This window comes from Gymnogyps californianus, chromosome Z (genome assembly GCF_018139145.2).
Source record: "Gymnogyps californianus isolate 813 chromosome Z, ASM1813914v2, whole genome shotgun sequence".
In the NCBI taxonomy this organism is placed as follows: domain Eukaryota; kingdom Metazoa; phylum Chordata; class Aves; order Accipitriformes; family Cathartidae; genus Gymnogyps; species Gymnogyps californianus.
In genome coordinates this window covers 21,837,940-21,856,014 of record NC_059500.1, presented here as the reverse complement: position 1 = coordinate 21,856,014, position 18,075 = coordinate 21,837,940, and the positions used below count along the sequence as shown (strand labels likewise).

At 38.1% G+C, this 18,075-nt stretch overlaps 1 protein-coding gene across 1 annotated transcript in view; it reads left to right on the top strand.

Moving 5' to 3' along the window:
- The window catches only part of KCNN2 (potassium calcium-activated channel subfamily N member 2), a 75,488-nt gene that overhangs the window by 19,871 nt on the left and 37,542 nt on the right, over window positions 1-18,075 (top strand). Inside the window, exon 4 of the mRNA XM_050913320.1 lies at window positions 2,219-2,637. Within this exon, the coding sequence (XP_050769277.1) occupies window positions 2,219-2,637 (419 nt within the window). The remainder of the gene's footprint in view (window positions 1-2,218; window positions 2,638-18,075) is intronic.

The window sequence follows — 18,075 nt, the reverse complement described above, 5'->3', positions numbered from 1 at the left end:
CAGGCTCACCTTGGGGAAAATTAATTTAATTTATTGCCAGTTAAAAGTAGAGTAGGATGGTGAGAAACAAAGACAAAAACTAAAACACCTTACCCCGCCCCCCTCTTCCCAGGCTCAACATCTCTCCTTCATTCCCAACTCCTCTATCTTCTCCCCCATGAGTGGCGCAGGGGATATGTGGAATGGGAGTCTGTCCATGACAGTTCCTCTCTGCCGTTTCTTCCTCATCATGCTTTTCCCCGGCTCCAGTGTGGGTCCTCTCCATTGTCTGCAGCCCTTCAGGCTAAACCTGCTCCAGCATGGGTCCTCCATGGGCATTAGTTCTTGTAAGGAGAATCTGCTCCAGCATGGGCTCTCCACAGGTGGCAGTTCCTTCAGGAAATATCCACTTTGTTCTGGCGTGGGGTCCTCCATGGGCTGCAGTGTAGGTATCTGCTCCAGCATGGTCCTCTCCACGGGCTTCCGGGAAATACCTCCTTCACCATGGTCCTCTCCGTGGGCTGCAGGGAAATCTCTGTTCCAGTGTCTGGAGCACCGCCTCCCCCTTCTTCTTCTCTGACCTTAGCATTTCCAGAGTTGTTTCTCACACTTTTTTCTGTCACTCCTCACTGCCTGGGCAGAATTTTGCCCTTTCTTAAATATGCTTTCACAGAAGCACCACCAGCTTCACTGATGAGCTCAGCTATGTCCTGCAGTGGGTCCATTGCAGAGCAGCCCCTGACCTCTTCTTGCAGACACCACCCCTGCAGCCCCCCAGTACCAAAAACTTTTCACCGACACCCAATACAGTAAGATGGAGGGAAAGAACATAAAGAGATGAAAAACAGGTCCACAAATACAGAAATTTGTTTTGTTTTGTCTCTTACTATGGTTAACTTCATTTCTTTTACTATCAGTTCAACTACAATAAAGTTAATTTGTGGTTATCACTTTTCTAAACAGATGACTGGAGCAGTTTTCTGAAAGACAAACTGAATGTGTTGGGAGGAGGATGTAGAGTGTGTTTTCAATCTCTAAAAAACATATACAGAGAGATCAGGCTTGTATTTTTAAACTCTTGAAAGATGGAAAGGGGCAAAGAGCAGTGCAGATGAGTAATTGTTTTTTTGGCTGTATATATGGTGTGTGGCGTGCTGAAAATACTTTTCTTACATTAAGGAGTGCATTCTTTGTGTACTTTTCCTTCTCACCCATTATTTTTGAATAATCTAATTTTAAAAATCCTGCAAAAGTATTTTTATCTCCTCTTACCTATTTACTGAACAGCGTTGTTTAGATTTGGACTATAGTTGAAGTGATGAGAAGGTCTTCTGTCACTGAGATTGTATCTTCTTTGTCATTATGGGTTATGTTCCTTTTTGAAAAGTTGCCCATTTGCAACTTCTTGCGTACCGCTACTCTCTACTAGTGACAAATACTGTTTGATTAAGTATTTATTTAATAAATCATCAGGAACATCATTTACTAAACAGTGTGAAACGTTTCAGTACCTTTGTTCCTGGGTGGCAAACTGAAGGCCTTGATTGTGCAAGGACCAACATGTGCATTTAATTTTCAGCTACTAGTAGACATCACCTGGCTGCCTCGGCTACTCTGATGTTTACCGGCCTTTGCTTTTCAGATTTTCACCATGAGATACCTTTTGAGTCTTTGTGCAGTTTCTCATGTAGTTTTGCATCCTACATTGATTTGTATTGGTCCCTGAAGCTTGAATAAAGCTTGGATAGTTCTACAGAAGCTATAATATCACCCTGGCTGAAGTATCAATATGCTGTAGGGCAGGCTTAACATTGCATCTTAGAAAGTATTTTCAATTTGTAATTTAGAGATCCATTCTGAAAACACTTTCTTAAATTTTTCTCAATTTTATGAACTTAGAGTAAGCAATTGATTTTGAAGGGACAAGGCTTAATTGGTCCAGAGTTTTGTTTTATCAGAAATTACAATTAAAGAAAATATGATAAATTCTTAGTAAATAATATGTGAAAATTCAGTTTCATGTACAGTTTTAAAAATAGTGCATGAAAAAATTCTTCTTGTCTTAACCAGAGTTATGTTTTATTTCATAGTGATGTAGTAATGTCATTTTCTGAAATGGCATATTTATTTTCTTTTTAGTGGTCATTGGCAGCTCTGAAAACTATGGTATTTTAAAATGGAATTATAACAAGGTTTGTTGATGATGTGCTAAAGTTAACCTTATATTTTATTATTTCAGTTGTTCATGGTGGACAATGGAGCAGATGACTGGAGAATAGCCATGACTTATGAGCGTATTTTCTTTATCTGCTTGGAAATACTGGTGTGTGCTATACATCCCATACCTGGGAACTATACATTCACATGGACAGCCCGGCTCGCCTTTTCTTACGCTCCATCCACAACAACAGCTGATGTGGATATTATTTTATCTATACCAATGTTCTTAAGACTATATCTTATTGCCAGAGTTATGCTTTTGCATAGCAAACTTTTCACTGATGCCTCATCTAGAAGCATTGGAGCATTAAATAAGATAAACTTCAATACCCGTTTTGTTATGAAGACTCTAATGACAATATGTCCAGGAACTGTACTGTTGGTTTTTAGTATCTCATTATGGATAATTGCTGCATGGACTGTCCGAGCTTGTGAAAGGTAAGGTTGTTTTGCTTGTTTGTTTAGTTGTTTCTCTCTGTCTTTCTATTTTTCTCTCTTTTGCCTCTTCAGTTTTGGATTCAAGGGACCTAAATATTTAATGGAATGGAGCTTCCAGGTCCTTGATATTTTGAGTGTTGGTTGGGTTGTATTCTGTGTCACAGATTGTCAAGAATGCTTTTGCCTTTTAATCTGAAGGACTTCAGCAGAGAGGTTTGTGCCATGCTGTTTACTGTAGCATTGCAATTTGATTTCAGTCTTTTGATATAACTTTAGGTATGTTTGCTAAAATACAGTGGACAGATACCATAAAACGTCTTTAAGAGTAGTTGTTGATATTCTGCATTGATATCAGCTTTCATTTATTTTGTTTGTAAGTTAAATTTATTGAGGATAAGGTAGATAAAATAGCCATGTAAAATTCCAATGGAAAATGTTTGGGATTTTTTTGATTTGAGTTTTATTGTGCTGTAAAAAAAAAAAAAAGAGGAGTGCAAAATATTGTTGGGGAGTTAGCAAGACCAAAAAAGCAACAGGCAGAACAATTACAGTAATATAACTTTTTTCTTCCCCTAAAAATCAGAAAAAGGGCATTTGAGAGGCAGACTTTCATTCATTTCAGCTAGTTTTCCAACCTCCCCCTCCCACAGACTTCAGTGTAGGTACAGAATAACATGGCTATCAGTGCTGACAGCTTGAAATTTAATTTCTCAAACATAGCTTTAACAAAAAAGAAATGAGCTTCTGATTGGATAGGATTGCTTAGGAATATGAGGTAGGTTAACTCTAAGGAGGCAATTAGGATGATTCTCTGTGAAAGATTTAATGCCTTGGACAGTTCTTAGATCCTGGAATGAATTTCTCCTTACTTAAGCTGCAAGATCTTCAACATATTTAAGGCAGTTCTGCTGCTGGTTGTTGACCATTTTGTTTTTCCTCTTCCTTTCTATGTCTGCCTGTTGTAGAAGCAGTTTAGGGGAGTTATTTGTGACAGCTAGCTGATTTAAATCAGCAGTTAAATTGCACACCAACTGTTACGGTTATGTTACTTTTGGAAGTTACTCCTTGCATTACCTCTCAATTTGTTACAAGGAAAAATAGCTGATCTTATAAACTCAGTATAGAGATCATGTTGATGTTGTAGTTTTTAATGTTAAAATTGCCAGAATAGTGGAAGGTAGTTTGTTACAGTAGATACTTAGTGTCAATGTTGTTTCCTCATGTTATGGCAAGACTAATCATTTAAGAATGTTCTGAAAATGCCATGTTACCAGTGACATATTACAGTTTCAAAATATCCCCCATAGTGGGAGCAGACGGAGCACCCTAGATATTGACTCAATCTATAGTAGTTGTATTTTATAAGCATGTTCTTGTTTCAGATGTAACTGACCTCTGCAAAGCCTCTTCTCTTTGTCTCACATTCTTCACCTCTGTTCCCACCAGTTTTCTTTCAGCAGAATGACTGCTCAGGAATTCCTGAGCATCTACTCAGGCATTTCCCAAATTGTCACTTGTGAAGTGGTTCTGAATAACTTCAGCATCCATTGCTGTCACTATTTTATACATCACTGGTTAATAATCTGTATTATTATTATTATTATTATTATTATTAAAAAGTAGCATTAAATAGTCATTGTGTTATTGACTTTTTAATAGATGCACATTCAAAATAAGCTTATAAAACTTGTGCCTCTCAGTGAAAATTACTGAAAAATATTAACTACTGTCTGATACATGTTTGTAAAACATATTTATTTGTTAGTATAAAGATGGCAGGAGAAGAATGTATAGTGTATAAGCGATACTAAAAGTAAAAGAAACAAAGACAACCTCACCCATTTTCCAATCAGGGAAAGGGAAGACAACACTATCACAAAGTTTTGATTTTGTGAGCTTGTTTATTTCTATTTAGAAACTGAGGCACTTCTGCCTCACTATGATCCTGGGAAGGAGCTTATTTGTTTGGTCAGGTATACTGAACTCAGGGTTGCAAACAAGGCTGAATTTTCTTCAGCTCTCTGCTAAACTAGTAATGGATTTTCCACATTTTAATTTGCAGTTACTGTCCTTGAAGTGACTGTAATGATTTGGACAGTAAACTGGATAGCCACTGACTTCTCTAAAACTGAAACAAAACACAACTAAAAGCAAGTCAAATATAGAAGTGAGTATTAGATTAATATGTCTCTAGCATAATTACCTTCTGTCAGTGGAGTCTAGTCCAAGATTATGTTTCTTCACATTTAACAAAATTGTTAATTGTATGTTTCAAAAACACTAAAAGGGATATATTTTGGCTTTGGGAATTAGATACGTATGTCATTCATGCTAGTTGCACAGCCAATTTTGCGAGTTTTGCCTCAGATTTTCCCTTGAGGGAGTATGTAAGTTTTTTGCCAAATGAATAATACTGGCTCTGGATTCCAGTTACTAATTAGTAACTAAAAACCTGTAGATCCACAGCCCATAGAGGAGTACATTTTTAAAAAAAGCTCTCAGAAGAAAACCCCAAAACCCCACACATCGGAATGCTCTTTACACTCTGCCAGCTGAAGCTAAACATCCCTTTTTGTTTAGCTGGGGACAGATACAATAGCTATTTGTCACGGGAAAGGACAAATATGGCTGCTGAATCCATTCTGTGCTCTGTAGAGGTCATGGTCCTCAGAAGATGTCTCCCAAGATCTAAATGGCTTTGATTTGCTTAGCAGTTAAAAGTTTAGTTTAGACAAATAAAATACATTTCTTTCATCTGCTCCTAAGTTGATCTTTTTTCCTCAGTTTTAACTAGCGGGAATCTTTATTTTTTGGAATAGACGATTTTATGTAGACAAAATGATCCTGAAAATAAATGTTATCATTAGAAGGAATATTCTATAATATTGCTATTCCGCTTGACACTATATATGAAACCCTAATGAATTTTGATACATTGAACCAAAATTAGGAATTAGGCAGCAGTCTGGTGGCTTTGTTTTGATGAGGGGGGATTTACGTAAATGAAATTTGATGGTGTTAAAAGGTTCTCTGCATCACTCTAGCACCAAGCTCTTTAATTTATGTTACATAGTAGTTTTACACAAAGCTTTGCACTAGCAGTTTTAGTATTTCTTCAGTGTACTAAATCAGTTAGGTGGCCATCCAAATGGTAACAAGATAATGGTGATAAGATTTAGTAGATTAAAACATTAAAATTCTGGAATGGAGATGAAACATTCTCATGCTATTCCCTGTCCTCGGTGAGGAGGGAAGTCGCAGTAGGCAGCGTCCTTACTGTGAAGGTGTGTGTGGTCAGCAAAAGCTGTTGCTGCTGAATGACAGACTGATTTTGAGACTGTTGTTCTATTTGAAGTCAGATTTTTCTTATTGCAGGCTGTCCTGGGAATAGGAAGGGAGATTTGGAAGCACTGCATTTCATAGCGAGGAAGGTAACATGAAAGGGCATCATTATCCATCTCTTTGAGGAAAACCCTGTAGAGACAGGTCATGGGTTGAGGCAGGTGAGTTGACCGTCTGAATAGAGACTTCACTGCTTTAATGGTAATCTGACTGATCACTTGATATACACTGAACTAAGGCAGAACATGTGTCTTTCTCAGTGCCTTAATGGCTGTATTGTTAGCTCCCGGAATGCTAATTATAGCAAGTGACACTTCGGGTTGGTGAGCAAGGTATTTTCCAGGATTGCAGTTTAAGGTCATCCATGAGGGCAGAATGTGGTACAGATAATGATGGTGAACAGCCAGCTGAGTATAAATGGGTTGCTAGGGCTGCAGAGTAATCTGGCTGAGGGAGTTTGGGAGGAAAAGGTGGGGAAAGCACGGAAGAAGGGGAAATACACAATGCCAGAAGTTCTTGCTTTTTTATTGCTTAGGTTTTTATGTCTGTTTTGAGGGAAGATTACGTTACATAGGTTTTAATATCTGCCTTTTCATTGCCAGCATCAGTATATTGCTTTCTGTCATACATGGGCTTCATAATGAAAATCTAAATTTTTTATTAGGTCTAACTCAATAGATGTTTGTGTTTATAACATCTCTGAGGCACACGATCTAGAACACTTACAAATATGTTACTTTCTTATATGAATTATGAGCCCTGTAAGCAGATTACTTTTTGCAGTGTCCCATACTGATCTTGTTATTGAAATAGCTCTGTGCATGGTCATCAGTTGTTTATAGCAGTTAAAATAGAAATATTTGGTTTCTCAAAAAAAAAAGTTCATATGTATAGCATTATGTCATTGAAAAGTCTGACAAATTTGTTTCGCTTTTCTGGAGAAGACTTGTCTCTGCTGTGAGAAGTGTGCTGCTTTTCTAGGTTATGTAGAACGTAGTCGCTCTTGTTCTTTTATTTTTTCTGTGCAAAGGAAGAAAGAACCTTGCCTTCTGAATGCACACGTGCACATATAACATGGCCGTGTATCAGGGCAACATGAGTCACATGTGCCCATGTTACACTGTTGTACATCCAGAACAGCTCATATCACATGCCCGGAGTTACTGTGGATTTACAGCAGCATAACTGAGAACAGAAGTGCATTTTCTGCTTCCCCAGAAAGCACATTTTTGGCACCATTTTTGGTTCTGTTTGTACCTCTCTCTAACTTCTGGCAATGAAGTCAGTTCAGACTGAGCGGTTTGTGTAGTCAGCATTTCTTCCTCCCATCAGCTTCTGCTCTGTATTCTTTCCTTGCTTTAACAAAACCAAACCCAACCAAACAAACAAAAACCACCAAAAAAAAATCTGTCTGTGTGTGAAGCTGAAATCCTTTTCTGCTCTCTGCTCATTCTTGTTTTCTACAAATAAATAAATAAATATATGTCTTAATTCTTGGAAATATGATGCCATCACAAAGCTTCTAGTAAGCAGCTCACGCATGACAACTGCTAGGCAAATGTTAAGGATTCATTTGATACAAGCAGGTGGATGCACCGAGACTTTCAGTTGTAATTCATGCAGGAAAAAATGTTTCTTAGCTATCTAATTTCCTCACAGTATGTGTTTGACTTCTTTGGTTGGTTTGAGGACCTTATCTGAGGCTGTACACTGCACGTATAATCCCAAGGCCACACTCCACTGGAAAATGCCTTTAGCAGTCTCCGCAGTGCCAGTGTGAAGATTCTTGCTAGTAGTTTAAAAAAAAAACAAAACAAACCGAGATTGAGTATTTAGTTTTAAACCTATTTTTAGCCCCAAAAACTCATAAGCAATGATGTATCACTCTTATTTTTTCTAGCTAATATGTCTATTTCCTGTCAACAGATCGAATAATGTTTGTATTGACAGTGCTGGTTGTTTATCACAGTTCTTTACCTTCTCTTGGCTCACTGAAACTAAAATGTGCTGCTTGCGGTCAGGTTTCTCCAGTGGTGGCAAAAGTTAACTGTTAAATATTCAACACAACAGTGATCAAAGATGACGCATCATCATGACTTGAGTCTGTGCTATGAATGAATGATTCTCTGCCTTCTAGTCTTAATCCTTGTTTTTGCAGACTAAGTGTAGATTAACTGTAAATGTTAGGTTACTCTTTTATAATATTTACATCTCAAAGCAACTCATAACTAAAACCGGATATAACTGGTTGCATTTCTGTTGCAAATGTTACCTATAGACATCAGATAATATTGTTTTATCAAACAATGAAGGCAACAAGGGAGTCTATCACAGAAGTACATCAGTGAATGTCTAATATACATAACCCAGATACAAAACAGAACAATTAATCCAAATTAAAAATTGGTTTGCTAGGTGTATCCAGAAGGATTAATAGCTAAATGATGTGTTCTTCGGCTGCTTGAAGACAAAACAGTTTATGTACATTTAATGGAGGAAACAGAGGCACCTGTTCTAATGCATGTAGAGTTTGATCGCTCTTCTTTTAAATTACTATTTTCCTTCCCTTTGGAACAACAGTGTATTCTCAGCAAAATAATTTTGGGAATACGAGTAAGAACATACTCTTCAGTTTGTTTGGATTTGTAGAATTAGCCTTATAGCTATGGAAATTAACAATAACTGGTGCAGTAACTCAGTGGATATAGTCATCCTTTCACAAAAATTTATCAAGCCAAGATACATCGGTGTTTCTCTAGTCCAAAAATAGCAGACCCAGCTTGGGGGAAGGGAGCGCAAAAGACAAAAAGTTAAAAAACAAGCACAAAAAAAATCTCCTTGCTTACTTGAAAAAGATCTTATATCTGTTTTTCAGGGTCACCTAACTAGAGCAGGAAAAATTTTAGGTTAAATTCCCTTTTATTTGCAAAGGATTTATACGTACAACAGTGGTACGAGAATAGAACGAAGTGGAAAAGCCCATGTATAGTTCCAAGGTCTCATAAGAATGGTGAGCAAAGTGAAAACTATTTCTCTAAACACAGAAGTCTGAAGAGAATGAGAATACCTGCAAAGAAGTACTTAACTGTTTTCAAGGACAAAATACCTTCCCCCCCGCCACCCCCCCCACCCCCCCCCCATTAATCTTGAATCTGTAAAACATAATTCAGGGAACGATCTTTCTTCTGTTCAGCAAGAATGGTTGTACACACTCCAAATTCTTTCAGATAAGAGAGCAATTTATGGAAATTTTTTAATCGTTATTTCATTACTGGATCCAAAGATACATCCTCTGGTCCTTGCATTTTTAAATGCGGTAGTTCATTTTTTTCCTTCCCATTTTAACCAACACCTTAAACTATTCAGAATATTTTGCTTCAAAAGGAGTCAAAACTATTTGCTGTAATACCTTAAAAGCAGTCCTTAGAAAATATGATCACGCTGAAGCAGAAATCAATTTCTTATCAGTTCAAAATATAATTTGTTGCTCCAGTAGCTTAATGTATTTGAAAAATGCACCCTGAAATGGGGATTTAGGCTTTACTACTCGTTTTCTTTTGCTTTTTGATCTAGAAATTAGGCCACAATGAGGAGTTTGGATCATAGTTGGCACTTCAGTGCTAATAAACAGGCAATATGCTGACTGAACTCTGACCTTAGACATTAAAGAATTCCTTTTATTGGGAATTTACAATTCAGTCCTAAAAATTCAAGTCTATAAGGTCAAGTACAGGAGATAGTTAGTGTGGGGGGAATTGCACAGTTTAAAGAAATTAGTGGTTATATGGAGGGGAACATCAGAAGGTACTTTTAAAATATTTTATATGTTCTTTATTTTCCTTTTCTGTGCTCCTCCCCCTTTTAATTTGTTGTACTGAATGTCAGTACATTCAGATCTTTTTTGCTTGGGTAGTTTTTTGCCTTGAAAACTTCAAAATCAGCAATAGTTTTTGCTACATCTGTTCTTGAGGTGGTAAGTGATTTGCAGCAAATAGGTAATAAATATTGCAGAGACAATTACACTAGTGGCCAGCCTGTGCGTAGAACTTCAGTTTAGGGATATAGCTGGGGAGCACAGCTTGCCAAACAAACCTTTACTACTGGCAGGTCCCATAGCTTTACATATTTACAGGCTACTTTAATTTTTACCAGATAATTTGGTACTGGTTTGTTTATGCAGAGCTGAAAAAGCCTTATATTAAGGCTATTCAAAGGATCCCCAGCAGTGTTTCCTTCAGTACAGCTCAGTTAGGTACACAAGCCCATAATCCCTATGGAAACATTTGATATTTAAGCCTACAACAAAGTTTAACAGCAATTACAGAGAGCCCTAATTTTGTGTCATGCTGCAGACCAGTGCCCAGTGAGTGGAAAGGTCCCATCACCAGCCCTTCCGCAATATTATTGAGATACTATATCAGTGTCAAGTTTAGAAATGGCAGCTTCCTTCTCTTAGTGGGAGTGGAAAAGGGCACACCTCAGCGTTCTCTGACATGCAGTGCTCACTAACAATGAATTTGGAGTTAGGGCCATGATACGTGACTTTCTTTCTTAATCTTTTAACTGTGCAAGTGTTCGTGTGTGTTATCAGCTACACTCATGCTTCCAGAAACAGTGATGTTATACTACTAGTTCAGTGCTTGTGGGCTGATCAATCAAGAACATTCCTGAATTAGAAAATAGAACAGGAATCTACTTGCAGTTATTTTTCTCTAAAACAGAGTGATATCCAATATTTCTTTTTAGGTCTTGTTCTGTGTTAAATGAAATCCATTGGCAAAATTCCTACGTGTTTCCACAAGAGTGGTTCACTGAATGGAAAACTGAAGTTAGCAGTGCAATGTGAATTGGACAAGTATCTTGGATTATTTAAGTTGCAAGCTTCTGGGTCAGGGGCTGTCTTTGTTCTGCGTTTGCACACTGCTTAGCACAGCGGTATCCAAGAATAACACATACATATATGATATTGCAGTACTAGTAAATGTAATAATTTCTAGTGAGGAAAGAAGGGAGCTAAACACTTCTGAGAACTGGTGGTGTTCAGATGGAGATGAATGCCTTCATGTGTTGCTATAGCAGTTTAAGGTGAACTGTTCAGTTTTGATGGACGCTGACTGTGCTGACAGCTTGCGCTGAGAACACTGCCCAGGCAGGAGTAACGCCCTGCTAGCTGGCTTGTTTTCACTGCAGAGACTCACTGCTTGAAGTGGAGAAGGCTGAGGTGAGAGGCTCTGTAGTCTCACTTGCAGAGGGGAAGCTATGTTCATGTCAGTCTGGCAGTGGGACCTTAAAATCCACTATCTAGTAGGGTCAGTTAACTACTCCTATTAAGTGTGTGCAAGCACTGTGCACAGCACTGTGCTGCAAACATACATCAGGTTGAGTTGGAATGGCCTGACACTGGACTAGGGTCTCTGTGCTACACTTTCATTTATGGTGTCTGTGGTGCAGTGCTTAAGTGTATCTTCTGATGCCAAGCTTGACGGCAAAAGAGACCAGTCCCTGATCACTGGGAAGGTGCAATGAAAGTAAAAAATACTGCAAATGTCCCAGAGTAGCAGCTACCTGGATAGGATAAGAGCAGAAATAGTAATAGATAGTGTCACTGCCATGGGGCTACAGCCTGGTTTGGAAACTGATGCAAAATCTGTGGAAGCCAGTGGACTTGCATTGACTTCAAGGCCTTTGATGATGGAGCTAAAATGATTGCATCCTGACTGTGCAATCATGCGAATCATGCCAAGTTGTGGGGATGAGCCTTGGGTACAAACTTAAGCATCAGTTGTAAGGAATTGCGTACAAGTCTGAAAATAGGTTTTGCAATGCTAGGAAAAAGATCTGCAACCACTGTCACTGGCATAAGTGTGCGTGAAAAGCAATGTTATCATCACCTCAGAATATCTATCCCAGTGTGCATTTGTGTGAGAAACAGAAAGGGATAAAGATGTCTGGGAATAACTATGAATAAAACAGCTGGTTTGGGCTTTTTTTGTTGTTTTTAAAAGATTTATTTTTTCCATTAACTCACTAAATATTTACAAATAACTTTGACTTGCAAAAGACTACTTACAAGGTGAAAATAGCGGTGAAAAAGTAGTGTATGCTGTCTTTGAAACAATAAAACATATTGTAATACATAAAGAGGAAATGACAGAATAATTAAAGATATAACTTACAAATTATAAAGATATAACAAATAAGATTTTTATTAACATTAACGTTAATGTGGTCTTCTGTGATAATCATGATACCTAGAAGTGTAAACAAATGATTCCCTTAATATAAACTGATTAGGATTCATATTGTGGGTATGCCAGGACTACAAGATTGTGTCCTAGTCTTAGGAGTGCAATGATGTATTGTTCACCAGTGCTTATTTTGTTATGATGACATAATAAAGCAGGCTGTGATCATGTTAAAGAGTATTCTTAAAAATCGTAAACTTGAGAAGATACAAATGTAGTTACATAGCATTTGTTTTGTCTCATTGGACAGGCTGTGTTAAAAATATTTTGAGTTGTAGTTGACTTTGAAGTACAAAGCAGAAAGGTTTTAAAAACCTAGGAATTGAGAGTTCTGTGGGCTGAACAAATGAACATATTCTTTCAAAGATGAGGATTTTGTATAAGAAGATTAGGATACTAAAAACTAGCTTTTCCAGAGCCATCTCTGCAATCCAGGGGTTTTCACTTACTACAGCTATGCTTTAATTTCCTTACCTATAATGCCGTGACCCCTCTTTTGGGGCAGACTATTTGGGCATCTTCAGCAAGTGGAAAGAGACTCTACAAGCAGGGTATGCACGGCTTGAAGGTGCAAAGCAATTATTGCTTACTAATGCACCCGAAAGCTAGCTGGAGTTCAGTGAACTACTAGACTAAACGTTAGGACATTCACGACTCCCGTAAGACACCAAAAGAGCCTTTGCTGGCCAGGCAGGCGCGAGCTAGGCAGTGAAGGTCTGGCCTCCGCAGCTCCCAGGGACAGTCCTTTGTGCTGCTGCATTGCCATCTCTTGCTGCGCTGCTGGCATTGATGGATGGATGATCCTCCCTGGCCCCAGCCAGGCCAACCAGCCTGACTGGCCTTCTGTTTTTTCCCTTTAGGACTTTATACCTTTCCACATTGGGGTTTTACCTCTTGAATCCTTGAGCTGCCAGCAGTCCCTCTCAAGCAGAGGGGGTGTAGTTCCTTCTAGTTAGAGTAAAATTTAGTGATTATGACCCAAGGCACTGCTAGCTTATGCATATCCATTTTGGAACACGTTTTTCGTTTGTAAAAAATTAAACATTTGCATCTTGCTGCTTGAGCAGAGTAGCTGAACTTCCATTTTATTTCATCCTTGTATCTTTGGTTGGGTGTTTCTTTCTTAGGATCAGTAGCAGACCAACAAAGATATAAACGACAGAGTTTCAAAGTAATATGCTTGTGGTCATTGCACAATAGAGCAAACAGTTAAGTAGAGATGCGACTAAAAATCTTGAAAAGTGTGGGGCTCAGCTGTCAAAACCTATGCGGGTTCAAGCTGTGACTTGGTGATCTCATGGTTTCCTAAGCTAAGTCAGCTTGAGCCATGAAAATCTATGTTTGGGAATTGGTACTGATTGAATAACTGGTGCTAAATTATCTAGGAGTTAAGTGTTCTGCAATATGAAGTGTCATTTTTTTTAATAAGACTTAAACCAGTGCCTAATTATTACCTTTAAAGTCTACAATCTTTTTCACAAACACGAGAGATAATAATATAAAAAAAACTAGCAGAAGTACCTTGTCTTTGCTTGCAAAAAGGACTATGAGCCAGTAATGCTTTTCTGCCCTTAGTTTGCTGCATATTAGCTGTCTCGTGCTGTCTGGATGTTTTTGAAATGAAACAAAACCAACAAGGAGTCAAGAGACATTGTTGGCGTAGCTGACTGTGTAAGTGTGTCGTGGTTTAACCCCAGCTAGCAGCTAAACACCGTGCAGCCGCTTGCTCACTCCTCCCCCTCCCAGTGGGATGGGGAGGAGGATCGGGGAATAAAGTAAAACTCGTGGGTTAAGAACATTTTAATAACTAAAATTAAAAATAATAATAACAACAACAATAATAACAACACAAATATAATAATAATAATAATAGTAATGAAAAGGCATATTAAAAAAGAGAGAAATTAGACCCAAGACAAGACAAGGGATGCACAATACAGTTGCTCACCACCCACTGACCGATGCCCCAGCAGCGATCTGCCCCTCCCGGCCAACTTCCCCCTGTTTATATACTGGGCACGACGTTCTATGGTATGGAATATTGCTTTGGCTAGTTCAGGTCAGCTGTACTGGCTCTGCTCCCTCCCAGCTTTTTGCACACCTGCTTGCTGGCAGAGCATGGGAAACTGAAAAATCCTTAACTTAGGATAAGCGCTATTTAGCAACAACTAAAACATCAGTGTTATCAACATTATTCTCACACTAAATCCAAAACACACTGTACCAGCTACTAAGAAGAAAATTAACTCTATCCCAGCTGAAACCAGGACAAAGTGTTAAACAGAAGAATTTGATGGAAAAGGAAGAAAAAGTATTTTAGTCCCGTTGCAGCTTGATGCTGATTGAGGGGAGAGGAGGATTTTGGCTGAGCGCATTTTCCTGTTTTGGCTTGTTTTCTACTGCTGCCACCTCTCCAGTAGGTATAGGATGGATACAGGACATGAGATCTAAAGGGAGAAGCTGCTCCCTCAGTCCAGCTCTGGAGAAGAGTATGGAAGAGCATGGAAGGTATTTTGGTTAATAATCAGTCATGTCAGAAGGGTAAATGGCTTTGTTTTGAATTTGGCTATAGTACATCTGAGGGGGAAACTTAAACATGGGTTTATAAAACATTGCACACCAGCTGCTGGATTTGCAGTGGGGTGGTGGTTGGAGAATGTGTAGTTTACTCTGGTGCAGGTGCTGCTCGGCAAGTGCACCATCAATTCACTGCTTCAGGCTTGCTTTTGGTAGTTACAGAAGGATGACGTTAATCTTTGTCCCGTCTCCTTTGGCCACTGCATTCTTTGTTGTTACTGAATAAACTAAATTTATCAGTTGTGTAGACACTTAGTTTAATTGGCTTGACCTGAGAATTGTCCAGAATGTTTTCCTTTCTGACCTTAGTGTCAGTCCAGGGGCTGGGCTGCGTATTTCTGGGTATGCAATAACATATGCGGGAAACAACCTTGCAAATGATTTACATTAAGTAATAGTCTTCTAATAAAAATTATTTATCTCTTCACTGAGTTTCAGAAAGAAAATACTTAATGTTCTAATTCCTTGAGTTAAAGGTGATCTCTTATGTTATTTTATACTTTAAAGAATGCAGTAGATGTAACCTGCAAAGCTTCCCACAATCTGAAATCATAGAGATGCAACATTGCCTGAAATTGGACAGTGAGATTTCAGATCAAGTATTCATACCCAAATGTCTTTTCCTTTTGACTTTGTTTTTAATCATTCATCTTTTCAGAAAATCATCATACACCTTCAGACTAATGAGCTGCTAAAATTGTAACCTCGACTGTTTAAACTTCGGTGTTAAATTGCAGTCTTTCACAGGAGATTTTCCAAGGTATTCAAAAGCAAATTATATGTTACATTTAGTTAATTTAACACCAAAGATGCTTGTCAGCTCTCAGTAATACTTGCAGCATTAATTTTCTTCCTTTTCCAAGCCTACCAGCATTTAACAAAAGTTGTGTGTGATAATTCTTGATAATACTGCTTTTAGAGTGGTATTTGCTCAAACAGTTGAATTTCCTTTCAAGCACATCACATCGGTTGCCTTCCTTGTTCTTTGTGTGCTGGGAGGCAGAAGACCTGCTGACACAATCAGTGTACCACAGCAGGACACTGTTGTCCTTCAGTGATTGTATTTCTGATGGCAAGGAGTTTGGTTTCTCTTGATTTTTGGAAAATGAGATCTGGCACAGATAATCGGCCAAGAAGCAGATGCCGTGGCCTGATGTTCTAGCGTCTGCTGGAGACGCAACAATCTGCACCAGGAACTACACATTCTATCAGTTCATTTTCACTTTCTTTCAAAGGAAAATAGAAATTTAGACTAAAGTAATGTTAGCATGCTTTTAATAGGATCAACCGTAATGCTTTGCTCTTATTCAGGTAACGGGCAGTAGTGTTGTTCGTAGTATAGAACATTGACGTGAAGTTTTACTATACCAACAAAAGTAAGCTAAATGTGTACAAATAATTTATAAATTCACAAAAGTATTAAAAAGTGGAGATTTTTAGTGGAAAATGCCATTATTTAATGATATAGAAGATGTCCTGTTTGTTAAAGTATGAAATAGAGAATCCATCCTACAGTTCTGTTGTGACCTTGAACAAAGTCACTTAAGCTCTTTGTGTCTATTCCATGCAGAGAACTATGTTTACTGTTATTGTTTGGTGTGGTGTCCTTATACTGAGTAATAAAATGGTTTGAAATTACCCAGCAAAAAGTCCTATTAAACTATCATTGCAGTGCTAATGCTTTTATATCGTTTAAAATTATTATACTGGTAGAGATGCAATCTGGCTATACCCATTCTGAGGAGCAAGGGGACGAGTGTGGAAATAGAGGAAATGCTGTTAATTCTGTATGCTTACATTTTGCTTTCTCATGCTTTGGGGAAAGATATTCAGAAAACATAGGCCATCCCCTGCAAAAGGCTGTGTGGCTGTACTGCAGCTCCGGACCTACTTCTCTTTAGTCACAACTCCTGAACCTAAAGGAGAAATAGACTGAAGCTGGGTGGCATTGAAAAGCAAGACTGTAGATCTTATGTATTTTCCAGGATTTTTAATCCATATAGTTGGAAGTCTTTGTCGTTTTCCCCTTTGGAGGACTCATGACTAAATTTCTTGAACTCAAAAGTTGCAATCTAGAGAAACCCAAGTTTTTTTTCTTTTAAAGAAGAAAGATAATTTTACTTTCAGTCACATCTTTTCTTGAGTTCTGTAAAAGGTAACACTCAAATGTAGCTGAACTCTTATAGGAAATTTTTTCAGTCTATGTTAAATATGCCTTGTTTATAAATTTTTATAATTAATGTTTTGTAGCTGCAGAAATACAGCTTAGATAGAAAGTGGCCCCAACTCCACTAGACTGAGACACACGTCTTCAGTTCAGTGTCTAGTTCTCTTCTTCCTCTCCCAAGCCAAACATCTTCTGCTGAGTATCTCTGACTTGTTTATTCTTTAATGTCATGGACTTTTGCTAATGGAATAGGTGTATTTGACCTGCTAGCTGGTGGTCATTATTCATGTAAAATGAGGGGCAAAACCAAAAAAAAAAAAAGGTCTCTTTTTGTTATCCTTTGTGATACTTTCATAAAAAGTATCTGAGATTATAATTTGAAGCAGGACAGCTGAAACAGAAAAGTTGTAGCTCTGCAGTCACATTTGGAGCTCTACAAATGCCTGTGATTTTTTCATTTTTTTCAACTGGATTCAGTTTCTGTTGTATATGTAAAGTCTTGTAGAAGGCCAGTTCTGCCAAGCAAGTGAAAGGAGGACGATTAATAGCTCCCTAAGGGCAGCATTCTTCTTGCTAGAACTGGACCTACTCGTGCATATACACTTCCCTGTGTTTGTCCCATCAGTGAACTCGTCACAACTCATTTCTATGGCCAAGGGAGCACTATAAATTAGATTTCAAGTTTGTTTAACGTTTCACCTTCCTGCTCATACTCTTTGTTGCAATTTAGTACTGATTATGTGGACAGCCTTTATGAACCATTCCACAGTCTGAAAACGGAATAACTAGTTACAGTTGAAATTAAATCTAGTTTTCATATCAAGCCAGTATAGTTACAGACAGCATGCCCAAATTCACATGTTCCCATCCTGTACATCCTTAGTTAAGCATGACCCCTGATTGTGTGCTTGCCTGCCTAAATCATGACCAAAGAGTTGAGGTTAAGTACAGAAGTAACATAGATACCTCACACATCTACTGGATGATTTGCATAGAAATTACCAATAGAGCAATCAATAGGCATTAGATAATTTCTGTTTTATTAAAGGATTTTTCCTACATGTTCAACATGTAGACTGCAAGACACATGCTATAGGTGTAGATAGT